Genomic DNA, 27,753 nt, shown 5'->3' with positions numbered 1-27,753 from the left:
AGATTCACAACCTGTTAAGAGAAGTAATCCCTCCTCATCTCAAATCTGCTACTGTTAGCCAGGTTTAATTTCATTCTTCCAGGCATACCCACATTGAAGAAGTTGTGCTCTTCCCTCCAATGGGATTTCCATTTTCAGCTTGTTCACCTTCATTGCATCCTACTCCCTGTCTAACGATAGATACATTGAGTTCCAAAACCACTTGATTGGTTGCAAACCACACAGGGAACATAATGAATGTGTTGCCACTCTATATCAAGGTTACTGATGATATTTTGTCTTGATTGATTTCATTTCATAACTTTTTTATAAAAAGTTCTGTTTTCTTTCATTTTAGGAAGTAGCTTATCAATTGCTGGTCACATACAGTGGAGTTTATGTAAAACTACTTGCATCGCAACAGCTTCCTCTCATCAAGTCTTCCATTCATACCAAAGATGCACAAGTTCCCTGCCTTTGTCAGTACATAGCGACTTCAATACTGAACCTGTCAAACTGTGAATGAAGTAATCATCTTCAAATCTGAACTTTTCAACCTTTGAACAACTGACATTCTTTTCAGAGGCAATAATATTGGGCTTTGAACACAAATCAATTTAAATCAGTGACCAGGTTGTGTTTTTTATGACCTTGCAACAGTTTTGTGAAAATAATCTGTCAAACAGCTGCTAATGCACTGAGGGCCAATGAGCTTTCCCTTCAATGCCCACAGCTAGCTTGCTCCAAAACAAAAACAAAGCACAGAGATAATGGGAACTGCAGATGCTGGAGAATTCCAAGATAATAAAATGTGAGGCTGGATGAACACAGCAGGCCAAGCAGCATCTCAGGAGCACAAAAGCTGACGTTTATCTAGGCCCGAAACGTCAGCTTTTGTGCTCCTGAGATGCTGCTTGGCCTGCTGTGTTCATCCAGCCTCACATTTTAAAAACAAAGCACAGGTTGCATTTACTTAAACAGGCAGAAGTGCAATTGCTATCGCAAAGCTGATGATGCATCCAGTGGAGAAATCATTGAGTCTCAACATGCCTCCTTTCTTTTCTCATGGGACCTAACAGTGGATGACTTTCCAAAGTTTTATGGGTATATTTTTCACAGCTTTTTAATCCCTTGACATTAAAGGGTCAAAAATTGCAGTCAAAATTAAGAAGCATTTCTACAAAATGCAGGCAGCCCCTTTTTTCGACGGGAGCATTGTTGGTCAAAGCGAACAGTTTTAGAACAATTGCCCAGGTCCAAAAAGAGTTGGGGGTTTTAAAAATGTTTTTACACAGAGGGCTATAATCTGGAATGCACAGCCAGATGAAGCAGTGGACTTTGAAATTTTCCAAAAGAGTTAAGTCGCTATATTAAAGGGTGAAAACATTTTCAGAGTTGGGGGTAAAGGAAAGGAAGGAGTCAGTTTAACTTTCAAAGAGGTGTGATTAGCATATTGGATTCCCTTATGCTGCGTGATCTCTTGAACCAACAATTTTCCAATTAGCCACTCCATTGTATCTTAGGCCCATGTCTCTGGCACAGGGTTTCAACTGATTTGGAAATCCATAGATGATATTTGCTGAGTATATTTAAGTGTGTGAACAAATGCTTTGCCATACCTTAAGTTTTCAAAATGAAAATGCACATTTTTTAAATTCTCAAAGATATATGAAGTGCTAGGTTTTAGGTTTAATGTGTCAAGAGTATTTAATAACGTGCAAAAGACAAATTAGTATTTTAATAGTGAGAGTTTCAAGGAGAGTTGGTGTACTTCTGGTAAAGTAGACCCTGGATAATTCTCCCTGCCTTTTAGTCTTAAATAAAAAGCTTTTCTTACCAGCAATGTTCCTTTCATGATTGTCTTAAGTTGTGCTTGCTGATTTATCCATGGTATGTCATAAATTCCAACCACTCCGTGGCTAGATGAAAAAGTGTCTAAGATCACAATATTCACCACACAAATAGTGCACAATTACTCAAATTGGTCATGCAGTCACCGGATCATGGTTGAGATGACAATTTCAAATCATGTGATCTCATCCTCTCAGTAAGCATCTACATGTTTAAGGTCAGTCATTGACATGGAACATCTGGGATGGAGATGCCATACCTGCACTTGGAATTAAACACTTGACACTAGATGGTTGGCTGATCCTTCAGGTGCCTGTGAATTCCCATTTAAAGAATAAATTGCTCTTATCAGACAGTTCATGTTCTGTTCTGGAATGTAAGGGTAGACTTTCCAGCATCAGTGTCTTGGAGTACAGGATGGTTGACACTGAAAAGCTGCTTTAAGTTTTAAAAAAATTGTCATTTGTACAACTGTTTTCACAATCTCAGGATTTATCAAAGCAATGTACAGACAGTGAATTATATTCCTTTCAGTGTAGTGACTGTTTAAATGAAAGAAATGTGGCCTGTTTGTACACAACCCCAGCTTCTACAAACAGAAATACAATAATAACCAGGCAATCAATTTAGGTATGTTGGTACTGGAAACAGCTACCCTGCTCCTCTTCCAAAAGGCAGTGGAATTTTTTTTGTCAGCTGACAGATAGGAATGGTTGGGAGAGGGTAAGAGACACAACCGAAGTGGCATCACTAACTGACTGTGCAGCATTCCCTTATTGCTGTCTTGGGAGTGTCTGCCCAGATTTTATACGTTCATCCATTACCGTTGCTGTTTACTAAAACATCTGTAGAATATCAATCCTCACTCACTCCCATCCCTACCTCTCCTTCACATTTGCTGACACTGCGTTGCCCTTACTAGGAATTGCATTTTAATTGATTAATTGATAACAGGAGATTTGTCAAGGTTGATTTCAGATGAAAGGTACCATGGGTAATTTAGCGAGGGAGCAGCTGTACAGTTGTATATAATAACAGTTCTAGAAATGGAAAGCAAAAAGCAGTTTCAAATTAGCACTGTGTAGTGGTAATGTCACTACCTCTGAGACAGGGGACTCAGGTCAAGTCCCACCTGCTTCCTGAGTTATGTAATACCATCCCTGAACAGATTATTTAACAATATCAAGTTTAAACAATGAGTCAAAAGCTATCTGTTGCAACCTCCAGGACCAGCTGCTAGATACAGCACAATTCCTCAGACCATCTTTCCTATGCCTCTCCTCCACTAAGCCACTCATTAAGATAGAGGGCTTTGACTAAACCCTTGCTCACCTATCCAAGTATCTCATTGTATAGCTGGGTGTCATTTTATTTAACAATGCTGGTGTGAAACACTTTGGACATCTCTGTTAAAGAAGTGGTTTGCAAGTTACTATTTCTGTATTTGCACATTGAAGACAAGTTCTCAATCATCAATTTATTTTTAAATCAGGGGGGTTTGAAACAAAGCAAGTAATTTTCAGAGGTGCTCATCTCATGAGTCAGTGAGTTGCTGAGCACGTCTTCATTCTCTACCATGGTAGACTCCTTCACCAGAACTCTGCTAAAATTCACCAGTTTGGATTGCCAATAGGCTAGTCTGGTGCAATCTTTAACCTCAGGACCCACATTGTTGAATTACAGGCCCTGATTTTGGCAGGCCCTCTGGCAATAGGTCATCATCCAGTGATGAGTTTATCTTACTGTACTTTTCACCTGGGAAAAGAAAAAATGGACAAAAAGTTTATAAAATTGTCTGCATAATGGCAGCAAATGCTAGAACAGTAACTCATTCCAAGTGCAGCACTTTGAGAACCCCTCCATCACTATGGCATTATACAAATACAAAACTTGTTTTCCATTTACAATCACTTTTTGTAACCAAAAGATTTTGTAAGCTATTAGCCCTGTACATCCCATGCAGACTTACTTCATGGCCATCAGTGTCCTCTGACGAGACACCCTCCAGCCATTTTCAAAATCCTCTTCCTCAATAAAATATACAATCTAGTTTTCCTCACCACATCTCTATGTTCACCCATTTTGTTGTGTATTCACCTATCGTGTTGATGAAGATTGTTGTAATGATGCAAAAAGAGCTATGTTCTTGCCCCAGTTGTGAAAAGTGACGCATGGGCAACAATCTGTACTATCATATTTCCGTCTGGTCAAATAAATCCTTCATTGGAGTACAGGTGCCACTGGAGATACCCTGAATCGAGCTGGTGCTTTAATCTGCACTCTGCTTTTCCACAATGCTATCTATACATTTCAGATTGCAATAGTCAACCATGGTTCAAGCCAAAAGCTAACTACGATCTAACATACAAGGAGCATCACTGGCGCTGCAGAACCATCATTACCGTGCATTGAGGATAACAGATATATGCTCAATTTGTAAGAAATCCTGAGCATAGCCTTTTTTGGAAAATCTACAGGTAAATATTAGCAGGGGAGGTTGAAACACTCCCTGGTGATGTCAATATAAGGGAAGGAACTAATTGGCAACTGATTATTTTGTTTTGTCCGAAGCAGGGTCTAGTGAAGCTCATTTCTATTATTAGTTAAGAGTTTTTTTTTAAAAAGTAGAAAAATTGCAGGGTGTGTTGAAATCCTCAAATATGCATCCTGTAACATATGGGAACTCTTGGTCAATGACAAGTATGGATATGTTGTCAGATGAAGGAGCTCAAGCTCTGGGTTTCAGACCAATTAGTAATACCACCACAGATGGATAAAGAGAAAGCAGTGCAGGGCATCACAATTTAGAAAAAATGGCCAAAGCTGTGCAGGTTAAGTGGATTGCCTGCTAAATTGCTCATCGTCTCCATGGATGTGCAGGTTAGTGGATTAACCATGGGAAATGCAGGGTTACAAGTATAAAGTAGGATGGTGGATCTGGGTAGGATGCCCTTTGAAGTGTCAGTTTGGACACACTAGGCTGAATGACCTGCTCCCACACTAGGGATTTTACACTGAAGATCTTCAAAGCTGCAGATGCAATCCGTAAGCTGTTGGTCTCCTTAATGAACTATGTAGTAACGAATTTATGAAAACGTTGTCTCTCTTTGCAATAGTATAAACAGTCAAAGCTGAAAATAATTCCTGAACACGTACTGGCCATTTGGGTCAGGCTTCCATGCTGACGTCGGAAGTTAGTAAGATGGAGTCTGGTGTACCCTGTTACCAATGCAAAGTACTTGGAAAGAAATGATGTTGTTTCTGGCATAATGTAAGCTTGGACTAACTATTCTGTCCTTTATTCATTAGAAGGATTTAAATGGCTGATTGACATAACACAAATGACCAGCCCGTAGAAATTTATCACCAAATGCGCAGTCAGGTAGAATATGTACCAGTAGAAGATGAGAAAGACCCAGGGAAGAGCTTCCCACACTTCAGCTACAGAACAACATGTTATCTTCATAACTTAAATGAGATCAACATGTTCCATGCCAATGTCCATTTGTTCTCTAATATCAGTGATTGTCACAAGTACTTTAGTTGTCTGTTAAATTAATGAATCAAATCTAAACTGCTGCTTAACAAATTTAGTAAACCTCCTGAAAGTGACTTACAAATAGTCACATGTCTGTCTTGGGCAACTGTAGTCCCAAATCCCAAAATGGAAGGAATACTGATAGTTGTTTTAATCCGTGAGTTATCACAACTGAACCCATTTTCATTAGTATGTTCTACATGTAATGACTGGGTGTGTCAATTTACCAGGAAGGTTTAGGATTCAGTAACCACAGTTACCTCTTTGGGAGTAATTTTAATTTAACTAGCTTTTAGACAGGAAAGATATACAATCTGTGGTAACTGACTGCTCACTGACAAAGGATGAATAGATGGTTAGTATAGTGAGTTGACCTCAGCAGCTTGTGAATGCAGCATCCCACTCTCTAGCTGAAGTGTTAGGATCTATTCCCCTGGTCCTTCTCCTAAAGGAGGCAGCTACCTTACAAGCCCCAAATGCCAGTAGTTCATTCTGTGTCAATCACCTTTTCAAATCCTTCTATCCAATGAACACAGGACAGGGGCCCAAGATTTCAGGATAGTTTCTTCCAGCCCTGCTCATCTCCCAGAACCATTCTTTAGTTTTCCACATGTTTACTTAAATATTATACAAATCTCTCAGTTCACTTCCTAATGTCAGTGTAGTGACCTTTCTGCATTCTGGAAGCACAAGCACGGTGACCTTTATCTATAGAGATTATTCCCTGGCTGTTTAGAATTGCTTATCTATTTTTATAGAGACAAAGTCACTGCCGTAGCAACAGTTTCATAAAGAGTTCTGTAGAGAAAATACTAAATTATTAACTCTTAGGAAGCAATAGGTGAGCAAACTCAAAGTTGCCACTGTCCTGGAGAACTATGGGCTGCTTTCTCAACTGGAGGGTCACCACACATGCGTGTGAAGGGTGAAGTTGAGAATGCAAGGGTTGCAGTGACCTCTGAGGGTACAGGAAATTGCATACTCACTGTTGGTATCGCTCTGTAGCACAAAGCAGCCATCAAGCTAACTGTGCTAACTGACCTCTAATATATTTAAGTAGGACTCTATCGTAACAGTTGACATTGGCTAACAGACTTTAACCTTGCATGATGCTAAGACAAGAAGCTATGTAACTTGTGGAATGTATGAAGACAGATCCGCACCTTTGACCTGGCTAACTGGTGCCTTGGATTGGCCAGCAGCGGATGGACTTTCCTTCCCATTTAAGATACTGCCAATCTTGCTCAGCACATCACGGCAGGCTTTAAAAAAACAAAATTCAACATATATTGTAGTTAATTCAAATTTACATTAATATGGTAAAACCTAAAGCACTCCAAAAAAAATCATTGAAATTGGTAAAACATAATTTGAAATGCTCCACAGTTCCAGCAAGGAAGAAAAGGCAAAATAATAAATGGTGGTGCTGGCTCGAATGGCTTACTCCTGCACCTATTGTCTATTGTCTATAATTCCAGACCAGAATGGGTGTAACTTGGAGGGAAACCTGTAGTTGTTAGTGATGTCCTTGTTACAAAACAAACGAAGAAAATTAATGTACAGGAACAGGCTCTTCAGCCCTCCAAGCCTACACCCACATGCTGCCTGTCACAACTAAAAACACCTGCCCTTCCAGGGACCATATCCCTCTATTCCCTCCTATTCATATATTTGTCAAGATGCCCTTTAAATGTCAGTATAGTATCTGCTTACACTACCTTCCCCCTGCATCGAGTTACAGGCACCCATCAATCTCAGTGTAAAAAAAACTTGGTTCGTACATCACCTTTAAACCTTGCCCCTCACACCTTAAACCTATGGCCCCTGGTAACTGACTCTTCCACCCTGGGTAAAAACTTCTGACTGTCCACGCCCTTCATAACATTGTAAACCTCTATCAGGTCGCCCCTCTGTTGTTTTACTGAGAACAACTCCAGTTTCTCTGACTCTCATAGCCAATGTCCTCCACACCAGGCATTCTACTGTGAGGACCAAAGGGAAAGATCCAGGGAGCATCCTAGGAAGATGAGTGAGAGAAGATCTACCTCAGCTATTTGCAGCAAAAGGAAGAATAAGTGTTTAATAAACTTTTTTAAAACCACTTGGTTGGGGATAGAAATGTCAGTCACTGGGGTTAAGTGCTGCACTTATGATATGTTGGAGATCCGTGAGACTTCCAGTATCTCAGATGACTAAATCTGCAGAAAATGCCCCAACTGCAGCTCCTGACAGACCGCATGGATAGATTGCAGCAGCAACTAGATGCACTTAGGAGCACAAGAGTGGCAGAAAGCATCATAGACAGTCGTTTGAGATGTGGTGACACCCAAGTTGCAAGCAGATAGATGGGTGGCCAGGCAGGGGGCAAGTGCAGGAATTTCCTGTGGTCATCCCCCTCTCCAACAAGTTTACCCTCTGGATACTGTTGATGGGATGACCTATCAGGGGGTAACAGCAGCAGCAGCCAGACTGGTGGCACCATGACTGGCTCTGTTCTTAAGAAGGGAAGCACAAAGAGTACTACAGCTGTAGTTACAGGAGTCTCTGTAGTTCAGGTACAGATAGGCCCTTCTGAAGACATAAAAGCGATTCCAGGATGGTGTGATAATGGGAACTGCAGATGCTGGAGAATCCAATAAAGTGTGAGGCTGGATGAACACAGCAGGCCAAGTAGCATCTCAGGAGCACAAAAGCTTTTGTGCTCCTGAGATGCTGCTTGGCCTGCTGTGTTCATCCAGCCTCACACTTTATTATCCAGGATGGTGTGTTCCCTCCCGGTACCAGGGTCCAGGATATCCCTGAACGGGCAGAAAGCATTCTGAAGGAGAGGATGAACAGCCAGAGATCATATACACATTGTTACTAATGACATAGGTAGGATATATGACAAGGTCCTGCTGCAGCAGTTCAGGGAGTTAGGTAGAAAGTTAAAAAGCAGGACCACCAAGGTTGTAAGTTTGCAATTACTCCCTGTGTCACATGCCATTGAGGCTAGAAATAGAAAGATAGTACAGCTCAACACGTGGCTAAACAGATGGTGTAGGAGGGAGGGTTTCAGATATCTGGACCATTGGGATCTCTTCCAGGGCAGGTGGGACCTGCACAAGGACAGGCTTTATCTAAACTGGAGGGGCACAAATATTCTGGCTGGGAGATTTGCTGGTGTCACTTGGGAGGATTTAAACTAGCCTAGCAGGGGGTTGGGAACCAAAGCAAAGGTGAATTGACTGAAATGGAATGAGAGAATAGGACCAGCAAGACTCAGAGGAAGAGCAGGCAGCATGTGGTTACAAAATAAAGCGGATCTGGTGGACTGAAGCACATCTGTTTTAATGCGAGAAGTGTAACAGGTAAGGCACATGAACTTAGAGCTTGGAATTACAATGTTGTTGCTATTACAGAGACTTGGTTAAGGGAGAGACAAGATTGGCAGCTTAGTGTTCCAGGATACAGACATTTCAGGCAGAGTAGAGGGGGCTACAAAACGGGTGGGGGAGTTGCACTACTTGCTAAGAATATCACAACTGTACTTCCTCAGATGGCTCACACAGCGAGGCAATGCGGGTAGAGCGCAGGAACAGGAAGGGTGCAATCACAATGTTTGGAATTTACTATAGGCCTTCCAACAGCCAGTGGGAGATAAGAACAGATACGTAGGCAGATTTTGGAAAAATGTAAAAGTAACAGGGTTTGTGTCATGGGTGATTTTAACTTCCCACATATTGTCTGGGACTCACTTAGTGCTTGGGGCCTGGATGAGGTAGAGTTTGTAAGGGGCATCTTGAAACAGTATGTTGATAGTCCAACTAGGAAAGGGGCCATACTAGACGTAATATTGGGGAATGAGCCTAGCTAGGTGGTTGACGTCTCAGTAGGGGAGCAGCCCGGGAACAGTGATCACACTTCAGTAAGCTTTAAAAAGGTACTGTTGGATAAGGATAGGTGTAGTTGTCAGGTGAAGGTGCTAAATTTGGGGAAGGCAATTTACGAAAATATTAGGCAGGAACTGAAGCATGTAGATTGGAGGCAGATGTTTGAGAACAGAGGGATCTGGGTGTACAGGTATACAGGTCACTGAAAGTGGCAACGCAGATAGAGAAGATAGTCAACAAGGCATATGGTACGCTTGCCTTCATCAGCTGAGGCAGTGAGTTTAAAAGCTGATAGGTAATGTTGCAGCTTTATAGAAACTTAGGCTGCATTTGGAATATTGTGCTCAATTCTAGTTCCCACACTAGAAGGATGTGGTGACTTTGGAGTGGGTACTGAAAAGGATTTACTAGGGTGCTGTTCCAGACAGTTTCACTGATTTACACTTGAAGAAGCCTCAGTAAGTTAGTACAGTTCCTTACAGAATATGCAGTCACGTTACATCAGTGGTGAAGGGATGAAGTGGTACCAAAATGCAGCAGGCCGTTTTATCCTGAATAGAACTGGACTCCTCTGTTATAGTATTGTGGACATACTAAAGCACCTGGACTGCAGCATTCATGGTGGCTCACCATCACTACCTCAACAGGATCGAGGGATAAACAATAAAACCTTGGTTTGCCTGCTGGTCAGACATCCCATGATGAGTGAAACTCTCGGGCCTGATTTTTTCCCCATTCTGCTTTGCTGGGCTTCTCCAATCATAGACAACCTATCAGTGGCAGCTTTACCTTCAGTTAGATGATATTATATACTTGTTGAAGCTGCATTTAACCAGGAAAATTGGATTTTATTGCATATTATTCGTGAATTGTGTCATGTGTATGAAGTGAAGGCTTTGGACAGTCAGGAGAGTTTGAAATAAATGGAGAAGTTACAATGGATTTTGTTTTGGCGACAAGGCATGGATGTTGCAAAGCCATAGAACTATTTAACATCAATGCACTCATACTGGCGCCCATTTCTATTGTGCCAATGTAGATCAGAAAGTACAATAGAAATGGGACTTGGCATACAAGCAGCAGAATGTCGGACGTATTCAAGTTTAGATTTGTGAAGTAATGACAATGAATACACTTGCTAATACAAAAATAGCTTCATGATGTGATTGTTGAGAGTGTCAATTTCGCTCCTTAAGGGAACAGGTTGGTTGAGTTATCATAGTGCACTCTTTGCACTTCTAAGACACCGTTTCCAGCCTAGTTTTTAAGTAACCAGTCCATCTTCCAGAAACAGCACTCAACGTAGGGCCTTCACAACTGACATCTCTTTCACCCTAAAAAAATTTGGGTTTTATTACTGTTGGAATAAATAATCTCTGCATCCTATGTAAATAGACCAGTCAGTTATCAAAACTCAACGACAACTAACTTAAAATAGAAGACTGTAAACTGCTTGCACAACAGGACAGGAAGGAGATATTGGTGAGGTTGTTGACTTGCTTGCCGAGCTGGCATGTTCTCGTTCAGACGTTTTGTCACCATGCCAGGTACCACCATCAGTGGTGCCTCTGATGAGGCGGTGTTATTCTACTTCACTTGGAATTTACACTCTTTGGTATGTTACAGTGGGTTGAGAGATTTCCAGTTTTGTTCCATGTGGATTTGTATATGAGGCTCAGTTTGTTGATTGCATTATGGGTGGAGAACCATGCCTCTTGGAATTCCTGTGTGTGTCTACTTTTGGCTTGGGCTACTAAGGTTACCTTGTTCCAGTTAAACTGATAGCCTTCATTGTCTGAGTGTACCAATATTAAGAAGAGTTCATCGTGCCAGTTATGTTCATGTATTCTGATGCTAGTTTCCTTCCTGTCTGTCTGATGTAATGTTTGTGACAGTTGTTGCATGGTATTTTGTAAACTATGTTGGTTCTGCATGTTGTGAGAATGGGGTCTTTAATCCTTGTAAGTGTTTGCCGCACAGTATCTGTGGGCCACCATGATTCCCAGTGGTCTTAGGAGTCTTGTTGTCAGTTCTGATATGTTCTTGATGTCAAGAATATCAAGACATCAGGGGAGACCGTAAAGCTGAGAGACCATAAACAGTGAACGTTGCTGTCAATCCACAGATCCAGGGTAATGCCCTCGGGAAATGGGTTCATATCCCATCACAGCAGCAAGAGGAGTTTAAGTTCCACAAACAAAAATCTGAATTTGTCTCAGTCACAGTGAGCATTGATTGTGGTGTAAACACATCTTAAGGGAAGGAAATATGCCATCCTTGCCTCATCTGGCCTACCTCTGACTCCAAACCCTCAGCAACATGGCTAACACTTAACTACCCTCTGAAATGATCAAGCAAGCCATGAGATCATGGGAATTAGGAAAGGACAACAAAGGTCAATGCTCACATCCATGAGCGAGTAAGGATAAGTAAAAAGATTTTCAGAGCAACACCACCTTATAAAGAGAGAATTGTTGAAACAACTCAATAGAAATGAAAAATGTTCCCTGCAGGTACACATATCGTCTGTGGTGAAGGGAGTGAATGTTGAAGTTGGTGAATGGGGGAAGCCAATCAAGTGGACTTCTTTATCTTAGATGGTGTTGAGCTTTTTGAGTATCGTCAGAGCCACATTCATCTAGGCAAGTGGAGAGTAACTCACCACAATCTTGGCTTGTACACTGTTGACAGGAGGTGAATTATTCAGTGCAGAATTTCCAGTTTCTGACCCACTCATGTAGTCTCAATAATGTGACTAAGCCCAGTTCAGCTACTGGTCCAGTGTAACCTGCCAAATGATGTTAGTGGGAGCATCAGTGATGGCAATGCCATAATACAGGAACTAGCCCTTTTAAAGGCTTCAGCTATATTGGGAGATGGAATGCAGGCTGGGCGTCTGCTTTCCAGAACACCTAAATTCAATCCACAGCAATAACCCCAACCTTCAAGTTACCTGCCACTTCAAACTACCATGTTGCCTGACCATTCTTCTCTTGGGCCTGCTGCACTGCTCCAGCAAAGTTCAGTGTAAGCTGGAAGAACAGCATCTCATCTTTCACTTGGGGACCTTGCATCCTTCAGGACTCAAAACTGATTTCAATAATTTTACAGCATGAACCGCCTTCGTCCATGTCTTTTATGCACCCTGGCACTGTCTAAATATGGGCTGCTTTCAGCTTAGCCAAGCGATTTTCACCTGCTCATTAGCCCCATTACCAGGTTTTCTTCTTCTTTTACCTACTATTAACCATCCCTAAGTCTGCCCAACTCTCTCTCCTCTGGGATAATGGGAACTGCAGATGCTGGAGATTCCAAGATAATAAAATGTGAGGCTGGATGAACACAGCAGGCCAAGCAGCATCTCAGGAGCACAAAAGCTGACGTTTCGGGCCTAGACCCTTCATCAGAGATGAAGGGTCTAGGCCCGAAACGTCAGCTTTTGTGCTCCTGAGATGCTGCTTGGCCTGCTGTGTTCATCCAGCCTCACATTTTATTATCTCTCTCCTCTGGGCTCTGTTTGAAAACATTCATTGGACTTGAAACGTTACCTGTGGTTTCTAGTTTTTAAAAGAATCTGAGGTACAGGAAATAGAAATATCTTATGAAATACAAAGTCGACCTTTAGCCAATGTTCCCTGTAGCCAACGCCCTAATCATTCAGATTCCTTTTAAGTACTTGTAGCTACTAATTTTTAATTATTTTTCGGACAAACAGAAAGTGCTTACTCACCATTAATGATCAATCAGGCCATTTTTAATCGTAGTGTTGCGAATGGCTTTAAACACCAGAAATTTTCAACAGCACGAACTGCAAACACTCTCAACTCTTCCTTCGCCACCAGCTAGAGCTCTCCGGGCGCTGTGCATTCTGGGCTTGTAGTTCTTCCCACCTGAAACACTAAAGGACGTCGCTCGGAAGAACTACAACGACTCTGCGCATGCGTATCGCACTGCCCGTCCGTAAATAAATTGGGTCCGGTCGCTGTGTGCAATTGCCCAAACCACCAGCTTTATATCGTATCTACAGACAGTGAGAGGTTTGCAACTAACCAACATAATACAAAACAATAATCAGACTCTTACAGACCTAACAGGCACTTGCTACTAGGGATAAAAAATGAATGTTGGAAATCTGAAACAAAAACTGAAATTGCTGGAGAAACTCAACAGATGTGACAGCATCAGTGGAGAGAGAAACAGAGTTAACATTTTGAGTCCAGTAACTCTTCTTCAGACACTTACTGGACCTCAGCCGGTGTATTGTGTGCAAGCCTGGACACTGCAAAAGGGGAAGGATGAGAATGCATTGGAGTGCAGAATGGTTCCAGAACTTCAATAATGAGGATAGATTGAAGAATTTGGATTTTTTTCTCATTGGAGAGAAGAAGGTCGAGAGGTGATCTGATAGATGTTTTCAATTTCATGAGCTGGCTGGATAGAGTAGATAGGGTGAAAATGTGCCTGATTGAAAATGAATAAGAACAAGAGATTTTAAGTGATCTGAAAACAAGGACAGGATGATGTGAGGAAAAGCTTTTTACACAGCAATGAGTTACAGTATGGAAGGCAGTACGAGGCATACAAGAAGGTTTTGGATGATCTTTTTGGATAATAACGTTCAAAGGCATAGGTGAATGGAATTACGATTAGGTTTATTGTCACGTGCACTGAAGTACAGAAGTATAGTAAAAACTTTAGAATGCCACTTCTCCTGACGCCACCTTAGGTGCAAAGTACCTAAGTATCTTAGATACAAAATAGATTCATATAGATGTACAGCTTGGAAACAGACCCTTTGGTCCAACTTGTTCATACCAACCAGATATCGTAAATAAATCTAGCCCCATTTGCCAACATTTGGCCCATATTCCTCTAAACTCTTCCTATTTGTATGCCCATCCAGGTGCCTTTTAACTGTTGCAATTGTACCAGCGTCCACCACTTCCTCTGGCAGCTCCTTCCATACACGCACCACTCCCTGCAAGGAAAAGTTACCCCTTAGATTCCTTTTAAATCTTTCCCCTCCTACCATAAACCATGCTGTCTAGTGTTGGACTCCCAATCCCTGGGTGAAAAGATCTTGTCTATTTACCCCATTCATGTCCCTTGTGATTTTATAAACCTCCCTATGGGCCTCCTCAGCTTCCAATGCTCCTGGGGAAATAGCCCTATTCCACCTTTCCTTATAACTCAAACCCTCCCACCCTGGCAACCATCTTGTAAATCTTTTCTGAACCCTTTCAAGTTTCACAACATCCTTCCTATAGCAGGGAGTCCAGAACCTTGGAAATCATAGAATCCCTACAGTGTGGAAACAGGCCCTTTGGTCTAACAAGTCTACACCAACCCTCAGCGCATCCCACACAGACCCATCTCTCTATAACCCACCTATGACAATTTAACAAGGCCAATTCACCTAGCCTACACATCTTTGGACAGTGAGAGGAAACTGGAGCACCTGAGGGAACCATGCAGACACGAGGAGAATGTGCAAACTCAACATAGACAGTCACCGAGGATGGAATCAAACCTGGGTCATTGGCACTATGAGGCGGCATTGCTAACCACTGAGATACCGTGCCGCCAGTAATCCAAAAGTGGCCTAATAAATATCCTGTACAGCCACAACGTGACTTTCCAACTCCTATACTCAATGCACTGACCAATAAAGGCAAGCATACCAAATAAATGCCTTCTTCACTATCCTATCCACCTGCAACTCCAATTTCAAGGAACTATGAACCTGCACTGCAATACCTCCCAGGACCTGTATAAATCCTGCCCTGATTTGCCTTTCCAAAACGCAGCACCTCACATTTATCCAAATTAAACTCCAACTGCCACTCCTTGGCTTATTTGCCTATCTGATCAAGATCCCATCTTGATCTGAGGAAACCTTCTTCGCTGTCCACTACACTCCAATTTTGGTGTCATCTGCAAACTTACTAAGTGTACCTCCCACAAAATAGAGAAATAATGAAGAAAAAAGTAACTTTATCTTACAATGATTCATAGTATGAGGTGGAAAATAAGAAATAAAGTTAAATGCATAAATATTATAGTCAGATAAACATTTCATGTCAGTAGATCAGTGCAGAGGACTTCCATAGGTGATCTGATTGGCCTCAGAAGCCACTGACTGCCTGCATCAGTTCCGAGTCCAACAACCATTCCCGGACCATTCCGGGTCTCCAGCCTGCTCCACTTTGGCTATCAACAGGACTTAAGTAGAAGATTGGCCCTAGCTACCAGTACAGTCGTGATGGCCAAATGGCTTCCTCCTGCACTGTAGCCTTTCTGTGATTCTGAGCATATTTAATAATGAAACAAATTTAAATCAGTTCTGGGGATAAGGTAGGTTAATGTAGTTTTGGATTCTCATTGAATGGCAGTGCAAACCCGATGGGTAAATGGCCCACTTCTGCTCCTTCTTCTTATGATCTTATTTACATTTATATGGACAGCTGACCAGTTAACATTTCTGAGCATATGATCTTATCCTGAAAGAAGTCAAGGTTTGCATTTTGTTAACTCTAGTTAGGCTAGTAGAAGAGTGGGGAAGTCTCAAAAATTAGAAGGTGATTTGCACATTTAAGTGTGTAGCTCTTTCCATCCAGCTTCTGGTCTTACTCTGGCTACACAATGGCACAGAGTAAGTGTGTGGCGCAATCAGACTTCTTTACTGAGTATCGCTGTTCACTACAAGTATGCTCACAGACGAGCAAGTGATTTTTCCATGTGCAAGAGCCCATCCTCGTGTGAACAACAACTTGTCAGGACTTCAGTCAATGTCAGACCGCACTTCCCTGAGATCACTCACATTGACCCTCTCAGGTTGTTGATGTTTGTATGAAGTATGTCGCTTGGGCAGATGCTCACATCCACTTTGGAATATCAGACAACAGTAGCACGTATATATTCATCTAAATCTCTTCTGTTCTGGGGTTGTTGTCAGGTAGTTATACTTGCCATTGCCTTTCCCATCCTGTGACTTTTTCAAGCGTTTTTGCAAAGTTCACAGAAGTTCAACCCTCAACAAGAACAAACAGCTTCAGCACATACTGTCCAAGGCCTTCTCAAAGAAAAACAGTCTCAGATCTTATCTTGTTGAGCCTGAACACTAATTGCATGCAATTACACATGGCTAACATTGTCTTTGAACAAAAGGCATGAAAACCTATTTTTGACCTTTGTCTTTCAATCACAACGAGTGCACTGATGCAATCTCTTTGTCTGTCTCGACAGAAAGAATTATCATGAACTATTTACACGAGTACAAAAAGTCAGTAAAAATTTTTAATACATATAAATTACTGAGACTAAAAATTGCAAGGACTATAAACTACCATGACGCAAGAAAGGGTTTAAAACATGTCTAGAAATAAGAAGTGAGTCAATCTGAAGTGTGACATGAAACCTTGGCATAATATTGATGTGGCCTTTGCATTGCTGACAATCAGAAATGAATAGCATTGTTGGTGTAATACAGTACTTCATTTGAGATGGTCCATCTTCAAAGAACAAAGAGAAGAACAAAGAAAATTACAGCACAGGAACAGGCCCTTCGGCCCTCCAAGCCTGCGCCAATCGAGATCCTCTGCCCAACCTGTCATCTATTTTCTAAGGGGCTGTGTCCATTTGCTCCCTGCCCATCCATGTGCCTGTCCAAATATATCTTAAAAAATGCTAAAGTGTCTGCGTCTACCACCTCCGCTGGCAACGCATTCCAGGCACCCACCACCCTCTGTGTAAAGAACTTTCCACGCATATCTCCCTTAAACTTTCCTCCTCTCACTTTGAACTCATGACCCCTAGTAATTGAGTCCCCGACTCTGGGAAAAAGCTTCTTGCTATCCACCCTGTCTACATCCCTCATGATTTTGTAGACCTCAATCAGGTCCCTCCTCAATCTCTGTCTTTCTAATGAAAATAACCCTAACCTACTCAACCTCTCTTCATAGCTAGCACCCTCCATACCAGGCAACATCCTGGTGAACCTCCTCTGCACCGTCTCCAAAGCATCCACATCCTTTTAGTAATGTGGCGACCAGAACTGTACACAGCACTCTAAATGTGGCCGAACCAAAGTCCTATACAACTGCAACATGACCTGCCAACTCTTGTACTCAATACCCCGTCCGATGAAGGAAAGCATGCCATATGCCTTCTTGACCATCCTATTGACCTGCGTTGTCACCCTCAGGGAACAATGGACCTGAACACCCAGATCTCTCTGTTCATCAATTTTCCCTAGGACTTTTCCATTTACTGTATAGTTCACCCTTGAATTTGATCTTCCAAAATGCACCACCTCGCATTTGCCCAGATTGAACTCCATCTGTCATTTATCTGCCCAACTCTCCAGTCTATCAATATTCTGCTGTAATCTCTGACAGTCCCCTTCACTATCTGCTACTCCACCAATCTTAGTGTCATAATCTTCAACTCCTGAAGAATAACTAGTGATGGGTAGTATATCCTGGTGTTCCCTTCTAATCAGGCATCTCATGCATGATTAATTTAAAACCCAGATCTGCGTTTATTTGATTCTGCTCTCCTGTCCTGTTCCAATTTCAATTCTTCCATCTTCAGCAGCTCTGCCTTCAATTGGATGATGCTAAAAGTAGAAACAGAAATGAAGAATTCTGAACCACATCACAAGAGGGAAGACATTAGGTTAACTAACAGAAAGGAGAGAGTGGGGGATAAATGGGTGTTTTACTGATTGGCCATCAGTGGTTAGTGGTGTGCCTCAGGGATCGGTTGGGACTGCAATTGTTTACAATTTATATAGATGATTTATAGTTGGGGACCAAGTGTAGTGTATCAAAGTTCACAGATGACACGAAGATGAGTGGAAGAGCAGAGTGTGCAGAGGGCGCTGAAAGTCTGCAGAGGGATATAGATAGGTTAAGTAAGTGGGCAAGGTCTTGGCAGATGGAGTGCAATGTTAGTAAATGTGAGACCATCACTTTGATAGGAATAACAGCAAAATGGACTATTATTTAAATGGTGAAAAATTGCAGCATGCTGCTGTGCAGATGGGCCAGGGTGTTTTTGTGCATGAATCACAAAAAGCTGGTTTGCAAGTGCGCTAGCTAATTAATGAGACAAATGGAATATTGCCCTTCATTGCTGGAGGAATGGAGTTTGAAAACAGGGATGTTATACTGCAGTTGTACAGGGTGCTGGTGAGGCCACACTTGGAATACTGTGTACAGATTTGGTCTCCGTACTTGAGAAATGATGTACCTGCACTGGAGGGGGTGCAGAGGAGGTTCATTAGGTTGATTCCAGAATTGAGAGGATTAGCTTATGAGGAGAGATTGAGTAGACTATCTCTGTATTCACTGGAGCTTAGAAGAATGAGGGGGAATCTTATTGAACAGATAAAACTATGAAGGAATAGATAAGATAGAAGCAGGAAGTTTGTTTCCACTGGCAGATGAAACTAGAAGTAGGGGGCATAGCCTCAAAATAAGGGGGAGCAAATTTTGGACTGAGTTGAACATAGAACGTAGAAGGAGGAACTTCTTCGCCCAAACAGTTGTGAATTGTGAAATTCCCCATTCAATGAAGCAATTGAGGTTACCTCATTGAATGCTTCTAAGGCAAAGATAGGTAGATTTTTGAACAGTAAAGAAATTACGAGTTATGGTGAGCAAGCAGGTGGGTGGAGCTGAGTTCATGAAAAGATCAGCTATTACCTTATTGTATGGCAGAGCAGGCTCGATGGACTAGATGGCCTACTCCTGCTCCTATTTCTTATGTTCTTATTAATATTTGGAAAGACAGAGGGAAAAAAGCAGTTCAGCCATGCAACCCCTTTCCTCCCAAACAACAATATATTTGCTTATCCTGGAGTATTCAATTTTATGAAAGGCTATATCTGATATGTAAACCTTTCTCACTAATTTACCCACAGTGAAGGGTGCTTCTGGAACTTTCTGGTTTCTAAAAATATAATGGGAGTACACGTGCCAATCATAAGTGTTGTAAACAATGCCAACTGTTGTACTTCTCTTGGGGAGGCGATGGCCTCCCCTATTATCACTGGACTGTTAATCCAAATAATACTCTGAGGAACCAGGTTCAGATCCCACCATGGCAGATGGTGGAATTTGAATTCAATAAATATCTGGAATTAAGAGTCTAATGATGACTGTGAATCTATTGTCGATTGTCAGGAAAATCCCATCTGGGTGACTAATGGCCTTTAGGGAAGGAAACTGCCATCTTTACCTGGGCTGGCCTAACTGTGATTCCAGACCCACAGTAATGTGGTTGACTCTTAACTGCCCTCTGGGAACTTAGGAATGGACAATAAATGCTGTCTACCAGCGACGCCCTCATTCCGTGAATGAATAAAGAAAACAAAACTGGAACAACCATCTATCTTTTTCTCCATACTTGCTTTTTGCTATGCTTGTCAGACAGATTGAAGGCAGCATTGTTGCTTGTTGAAATTGATACATTTCCATACTATGTATATCAATGGCTTAGTTGATATAGTGTAACAGTCAAGATTACTGAAGACATAAAGTTAAGGTGAGGTGGTATTATTGCAAAACTATTAATCCAGAGAGCCAGGGGGCTTGGTTTCAAATCTTACTATGGCAGACGGTGGAATTTGAAGTCAATAAAATCTGGAATTAAGAGTTTAATGACTGTGAAGCGATTGTTGGTAAAAAAAAATACATGTTTCATTAATGTCCTTTAGGAAAGAAAAATAAACTGCCATCCTTAGGAGCACAAAAGCTGACGTTTCGGGCCTAGACCCTTCATCAGAGCCTCTGATGAAGGGTCTAGGCCCGAAACGTCAGCTTTTGTGCTCCTGAGATGCTGCTGGGCCTACTGTGTTCATCCAGCCTCACATTTTATTATCTTGGATTCTCCAACATCTGCAGTTCCCATTATCACTAAACTGCCATCCTTACCTGGTCTGTACATGTGACACAGACCACCAGCCATGTGATTGATTCTTAACTGCTCTCGAGGCAATTAGTTGGGCAATAAATGCTGGCCTAATCTTATTCAGGGATTTTTTAAAAATGTGGGATAATAAACCGTGAGGATAATGTAAATAGGCTACAGAAAGACATAGGATAACGCAGTATGGAGCTGAAGGAACACAGCAGGCTAGGCAGCATCAGAGCAATTTTCTGAAGAAGGGTCCCAACCCGAAACCTCTGCTTTCCTGCTCCTCTGATGCTGCCTGGCCTGTTGTGTTCCTCCAGCTCCACACTGTGTTATCTCTAACTCCAGCATTGGCAGTTTCTATTATCGCTACAGAAAGGTATGGACTGGATAAGTACTGGGCATGAAAATGATAGATGGAGTAGAATTGGGAAAATCTTTAACAAATCCCTTTGGTAAGAAGAATGGAAAAGAAGAATATTATTTCAATAGAAATTATCTTTAAAGCTTTTCTCCACAACTGCACTTATCTGCTAAATTGCTAGCAGTTGAGAAAACTGACACATTTTTATGAATAACTTTTCAAGGTCACGTTCTGATGTTAGTACAGATGAAGTAGATACAAACCACATTAAACATTGCAATTTTGCAATGCTGAGGTTACTTTGGAGCAAATGCAATGCTTCAGTATTGATAGCAATTGAAAGGAAACAAAGAACTTTCTACCCACTTAAGTCTAATAATTCCACGCATTTGCTGTGAGTTAAAAGTACATAGATTTCACTATAGATCATAACAAGTGCTATGTTTATATAAATATTTCTTGCAAACTTGCAGATTTTTGTGCCTTCAGTCATTAATTTCAGACCATTCTTTTGTCTTTGAGTACTCTCAAATATAAGCAGGTAATGCTGGAAGCACTGAAGAGGTGCAGTAGCATTTGTGCTCAGAGAAACACAGTTAATGTTTTTGGTCCGTAACTAGAGAGCTGTCTGTGTCTTGCCACATCCTGTGCCTTCCCAAGGATAATTCTTCTACATTGGTCATGCCTTCAGATGTCCAGACCCCCAGCTTCAGAACTGCCTGTTTAAAATCCTCCACCTCTCTGTTTTGCTTTCCTTGTTTAAGAGATACTTTAAAACCTACCTCTTCAATCAGAACTGATCTAATTTCTCCTTATCTTTCAAGGTATAATACTATCTTTTATCCCCATCCAATGAAGCCTGGCTGTGCTAAAGGTGCTATATAAATTGTCAATGTTTTGTTTTTTCATCATCACAGAATACTTACAGTGTGGAAACAGACCATTCAGCCCATCAAGTCCACACCGCCCCTCCAAAGAGCATCCTACCAGATGATCTTCCCTCCTACCCTATCCCTGTATTTCCCATGGCTAATGCAGCTAGCCTGCACATCCATAGGAAATTTAGCACAGCCAATCCACTGAAGCTGCAAATCTTTGGACAGTGGGATGAAACGCACACAGACATGGGGAGAATGTACAAACTCCACACAGACAGTCATCCAAGGTTGGAATTGAATCCAGGTTCCTGGCCCTGTGAGGTAGTAATGCTAACCACTGAACCAACATGCTTCCCATCTTGTTTGCCCTATTACTATTCCCTTTGGCCCTGCACCACCAGAAAGTTGCCTTTCTGAACCTCCATCCTATTACTGAAATTCCCTTTAGTTCTTTATTCCGTTAATTAGCACAAAACCCCACCTACTCCTTTAAAGATAGCCGTGGTGGAGTTGTTTGATTGCTGAGCTGCTGCACGTAAGAGCTAACCAGTTGGTGTTAGTCTGGAACCATCTATAGATCATGATTCCTTTCCTAAACTTAATTATTGAGTCAGATAATCTTGCTGTGTTCTTCCAGCCTCCAGCCTGTCTATGTCGATCCCAACATCTGCAGTATTTTTGTCTCTAATTTTTTACAGCAACCTGGCAACATACCAATTACTTTTACTGATGCCAGATCTTTATTATTTCCAGATGTTTTTAAAAGGACAAAGTTTAAATGAGTAATTCTTCACCTACTAAACTTAAATAAAATGGGAATGAACCATAAAATGTTGAGTAATTGGAACAACAGAACACCATTCACCCGCTTGGCTTTCTCCACCATTCAAAAGGATCATGGCTGATTCAACATTTCTCACTTCCACTTTCTAGCCCTTTCCCCCTGTAGCCCTTGATTCCCCTACTAATCAATAATCTATCTGTCTTAGCCTTGAATATACACAAAGACTGTACCCACACAGCTCTCTCTGGCATGGACTTCAAAAGACCCTCAGCCCTCTGAGAGATTGAGCAAATCTTTACTTTGCTGTCACCCCAAGATCACTTTTAAATTCCTTTCTAACACATTCCTTTTGATTGTAAGGCCAAAGTCCCATTCCCAATTCTGAGAAAGGGTTACTGGACCCGAAACATTAACTCTGTTTTTTTCCTTCACAGATGCTGCCAGACTTGCTGAGTTTTTCCAGCAACTTTGTTTTTCTTCCATTCTTAATTGCTGTTGGGAAGTTGATGAAAAGCCCCTCACCAATCTGTGTGCTGAAGGTGCTATCACAGCAGGAGGAAGCTCCAGGATTATGAGCCAGTGATGATTAAAGAACAAATATATTTCTGAAGTTCAGACTCATACCCAGACTCAAAATTATTAACTCTGTTTTTCTCTATCTCTGCAGATGCTGCCAGACCTGCTGAGTTTCTCCAGCATTTTTTGTGGTTGATTCAAATCTCCAGCATCCACATCATTTTGCTGTTGTTAATTACATTTCCAAGTCAGGATTGCACATGTTCAGGATCTTGGCTGGTATTCCCTACACCTAAAATTCTTGTGGTGTTGAACTGCTGTTGATGGGGATTTGGTGAGGCAGTGCATTGGACTGGGAATGGTTGCTGGAGTGTGTTTCACAATTGTACACATTACAACCACAGGACATGCTAGTGGTGGAAGGAGTGAATGTTTTGGTGGACTGGGGCAATGATCAGCTTTGACCTGGTTGGTGATTGTTATGAAATAAAATGTGTCCTGCTGCATAGAAATTCTGGCTGTCAGCCGTGGCTCAATAGGTAAGATTCTCATTTTCAAGTCAGATAGATTGTGGATTGAAACCCCAGCGCAGAGAATGAATCACCAACAATGTAGCGCAGCACTAAGGGTGTGCTGCATTGTCAAAGTGCCATTTAAAGATCAAACCAAGGTTTTCTGAGGTGGGTATACAATTTCCCATGATTTAAACAAAGAACAGGACAGCTTTCCCAAACATCTTGCCCCACATTTCTCCTCAAAGTAACATCACATAACAGACCATCTGATTATAAGATAACAAAGTGTGGAGCTGGATGAACACAGCAGGCCAAGCAGCATCTCAGGAGCACAAAAGCTGACGTTTCGGGCCTAGACCCTTCATCAGAGACGGGGATGGGGAGAGGGTTCTGGAATAAATAGGGAGAGAGGGGGAGGCGGACCGAAGATGGATAGAGGAGAAGGTAGGTGGAGAGGAGAGTGTAGGTGGGGAGGGGTAGGTCAGTCTGGGGAGGACGGACAGGTCAAAGAGGCGGGATGAGGTTGGTAGATGGGAAATGGAGGTGCGGCTTGAGGTGGGAGGAGGTGTTAACCAGCCCAGCTCATCCCCGCCTCCCTAACCTGTTCTTCCTCTCACCTATCCCCTCCTCCCACCTCAAGCCGCACCTCCATTTCCCACCTACCAACCTCATCCCGCCTCCTTGACCTGTCTGTCTTCCCCGGACAGACCTATCTCCTCTCCATCTATCTTCTCCTCTATCCATCTTCGGTCCATCTCCCCCTCTCTCCCTATTTATTTGGGAACCCTCTCCCCATCCCCCTCTCCAATTAAGGGTCTAGGCCCAAAACGTCAGCTTTTGTGCTCCTGAGATGCTGCTTGGCCTGCTGTGTTCCTCCAGCTACACACTTTGTTAACTTGGATTCTCCAGCATCTGCAGTTCCCATTATCTCAGACCATCTGATTATAACCATATTGCGGTTTGTGGAATTTTGCAGCGTACACAATGGCCACCACATTTGCTACGTCATAACTGAATAAAGCGCAAAGCCTGCCGACTCCTGATGAAGGGCCACTGAGTTTGAAATGCTCTGGTTCTCTCTCCCCAGATACACCAAAAGTGCTGAGTTTCTCCAGCATCCTCTGTTTTTGTTATAAGGCTTATTGTACTGCCCTAAGATCAGGAAAGGCAGGATGTCAACACATGCATTTGTTTTCTTAACAACACAGAAACAGGAAATGTGGCCCAAGCTGTTCACGTGGTTATTTATCATCACGGGAACTATAGTCCTGATCACTTTTCTCACAGGAATTGAGCACACAGCCCTGGTCAACAATTTTAGTACAATGCTGAGGAAGCACTGCTCCATCAAAAGTGTCAGGATGAGAGGTTAAATTAGGCCCGAACATCCCTTTAAACTGTGTTCTGAGGAAGTGTCACCGGACCTGAAACGTTAACTCTTGTTTTCTCCTCTGCAGATGCTGCCAGACCTGCTGAGCTTTTCCAGCAACTTGTTTGTGTTTTTTATCCTTTTCAGCTATCGGATTCTGGAACACTATTCAGAGCAAAGCCGACCACCATTTACTCTTCAACCAGATCCAGTGAAAATGGTTAATTGGCGTTTGTGGGATCTTACTGTGCATATGTTGCTTACTTGTCTTTCCTGGCAGAAAGTGACATTCCTCTAAAATGAGTTTATCATTTAGGACGCATTTGGGAGACTCCGGAATTTTGAATGTGTGACATAATTACACGTTCTTGTATTTGCTGGTTTACATGCTAAATTAAGCAGATTAACAACTCGGTTAAACTCAGAAAAAAGACTTTTACGGCGAAGTTAAATGCTTAGTTTCGACTGCCGACCTTTTCTTGAGTTACTGCAATACCAGTGTTCTTCAGTAGGTTGTGCTGTTGCATTTCCAAAATTGCTTTCTGATTCCTGCACCAGCTTTTTTAGTGGGTTTCGGCCGGGAATACAGAGACCCAGAGATTAGCTATGAATGAGAAGACTCATGTGAAGGGGTTAATCTCCTAGTAGTACAAATATAGTATCCTTACCTTTGAGCCTGGAGGTCTGGATTCTAGTCCCAACTCTTTCAGAGGCGTGTAATAACATTTAAAAACAAAAAGGAGCTGCCGATCACAACGGGTCAGGCAGTGTCCATAGAGAGAGACAGCAGGCTCACGCTTTGAGTCTCAATGACTCTTCATCAGAGCTGATGAAGTGCAGAGGGGATAGCATTTGTGCAAAAGGAGGTAGTGAGTGTGGGGTGCTGGCGGTGAAAGGGTGTTGATAGTTTCGATTAAGTGATCGGAATGTGATAATGGCAGAACAATGGTGTATCTAACTGCTAGACTGGAAAGAACAGACAGTCTCCACTGGGGTAGAGAGGGAGGGGACGGAGGATATCGTGACAGAGAATGTAACAAGCAAATCAGAAAGCAAAGGGAGGAATGGGTTCGCAATTTGAAGGTATTGAACTCAATAGTTTTTCCAGAAGATTGTAAAGTGCCAGGTCTGAAGAAATAACATCTGTGAACGGGTTGATTGAAAATAGTTTTAAGCTCCTCTCTGGCAGCAGGCTGACATGAACAGGCTCAGGGATCAGAGAGGTAGCATCTCCACTTGTGCTGTAAGAGCAGTTTAGACATTTTTGAGAACTATACAATGACACAGCACCAGTGGAGTCTATTCAGCCCATTATGCCTGCTCCAGGTCCTTGGATCAGGAATTCAGTTAATCTCACTCCCTGCCCTTGGTTGTGCTTTTCCTCAGTTCCTAGCACTGATCGGATTTCCCTCTGAATGTGCAAATTGAATCCACTTCCACTGCCATGTCAGGGTTTGAATCCCTGGATAATACCAACAACTCATGCCATAAAACAAGTTTCCTCGATGTGGAGCTGAAATGAAGGCAAAATTGCATTACTTGGAGGCCATAAGGACATTCGGCCTGTGGCGTCTTCTGAGCCATTCAATGACATCATGTCTGACCTGATAATCCTCAACTTTCTGCTTTTTCACCATAACCCTCGATGCCCTTCCTGGTTAAAAACCTTTCTTGCTCAACCATGAATATTCTTGCTGATGCAGCCTCCATAGCCTTCTTTGGTAAAGAATTCCATAGATTTTCAACCTAATAATAGAAAAAGATCCTCCTCATCACTTTTGTATCTGGGAAACCTCCTACTCTGAGATTTGGGCTTCTAGTTCTAGACTCTCTTACAACTTCTCCACATCTAGCCTGTCAAGCCCCATGAATTTATATATTTCTACAAGGTCATCGTTCATTCCTCTGAACTCCAATCAGTACTTACCCAATCTATCCAACTTTCCCATACCATGATCAAACTAGTGATCCTTCTATGGACTGTCTCCAACATCAGTATGTCTTTCCCTAGATAACACAGCTGTAGTCTGATTAGTAAAAACCAAAAGAACTGCGGATGCTGTAAATCAGGAACAAACAAGGATCAGTGTTAGGGTCACAATTATTTACAATCTATATTATTGGCTTGGATGATGGAAGTGAATGTGCTACTGCCATGCTTGTGAAAGACTCAAAAATAGGTGGGTAGGCGAATGGTGAGGATGACAGAGAGGGATGTAGGCAGGTTAAGTGAGTGAGCAAGAATTTGACAGATGGAAAATAATGTGGGAAAATGTTAGGTTATGTACTTCAACAGGAAGAAGAGAGGGGCTGAATACTATTTAAATGGGGAAAGACTGCAGAAAGCTGCACCTTAGAGAGATTTGCGAGTCTTCTTGCATGAATCAATAAAAGCTAGCATCTCAGTTCAGTGACTAACATGGACAGCATGGGGAACTTTGGCCCCTATTTCAAAAGGAGTAGAGTATAAAAATAAAGAAGTCTTACTGAAACTGTACAAAGCATTAGTCAAACCACAAACAGGAACAAAAACAAAGTTGCTGGAAGCTCAGCAGGTCTGGCAGCATCTGTGAATAAAAAATCAGAGTTAAAGTTTCAAGTCCAGTGAACGGGTTCTGAGGAAGTGCCCCAGACCTGAAACGTTAACTCTGATTTTTTTCTTCACAGATGCTGCCAGACCTGCTGTGCTTCCAGCAACTTTGTTTTTGTTCCTGTTTGTGGTTTGACTAATGCTTTGTACAGTTTCAGTAAGACTTCTTTATTTTTATACTCTACTCCTTTTGAAATAGGGGCCAAAGTTCCCCATGCTGTCCATGTTAGTCACTGAACTGAGATGCTAGCTTTTATTGATTCATGCAAGAAGACTCGCAAATCTCTCTAAGGTGCAGCTTTCTGCAGTCTTTCCCCATTTAAATAGTATTCAGCCCCTCTCTTCTTCCTGTTGAAGTACATAACCTAACATTTTCCCACATTATTTTCCATCTGTCAAATTCTTGCTCACTCACTTAACCTGCCTACATCCCTCTCTGTCATCCTCACCATTCGCCTACCCACCTATTTTTGAGTCTTTCACAAGCATGGCAGTAGCACATTCACTTCCATCATCCAAGCCAATAATATAGATTGTAAATAATTGTGACCCTAACACTGATCCTTGTGGCACACTGCTA

At 42.1% G+C, this 27,753-nt stretch overlaps 1 protein-coding gene and 1 long non-coding RNA gene across 7 annotated transcripts in view; one reads left to right on the top strand and one right to left on the bottom strand.

The window, feature by feature from the left end:
• tmem268 (transmembrane protein 268) overlaps window positions 1–4,070 on the top strand; it is a 35,996-nt gene extending 31,926 nt beyond the window's left edge. For all 6 annotated transcript variants that reach the window (XM_048520042.2, XM_048520046.2, XM_048520043.2 and 3 more), the window contains exon 10: window positions 338–4,070. In XM_048520042.2, the coding sequence (XP_048375999.1) occupies window positions 338–505 (168 nt within the window). In that variant the 3' untranslated portion in view covers window positions 506–4,070. The remainder of the gene's footprint in view (window positions 1–337) is intronic.
• On the bottom strand, window positions 3,293–13,100 carry LOC125446455 (uncharacterized). Its single transcript, XR_007246406.2, has 3 exons — window positions 12,971–13,100; window positions 6,532–6,630; window positions 3,293–3,585 (listed from the first exon to the last, which is right to left on the bottom strand). It is a non-coding gene; the product is annotated as an uncharacterized LOC125446455 (long non-coding RNA).
• Window positions 13,101–27,753: the final 14,653 nt, after the last annotated feature.

The sequence above is a fragment of the Stegostoma tigrinum genome, chromosome 34 (genome assembly GCF_030684315.1).
Source record: "Stegostoma tigrinum isolate sSteTig4 chromosome 34, sSteTig4.hap1, whole genome shotgun sequence".
NCBI lineage: Eukaryota > Metazoa > Chordata > Chondrichthyes > Orectolobiformes > Stegostomatidae > Stegostoma > Stegostoma tigrinum.
Note: the sequence above shows the minus strand (reverse complement) of the source record. Positions and strands in the feature narration are given on the sequence as shown.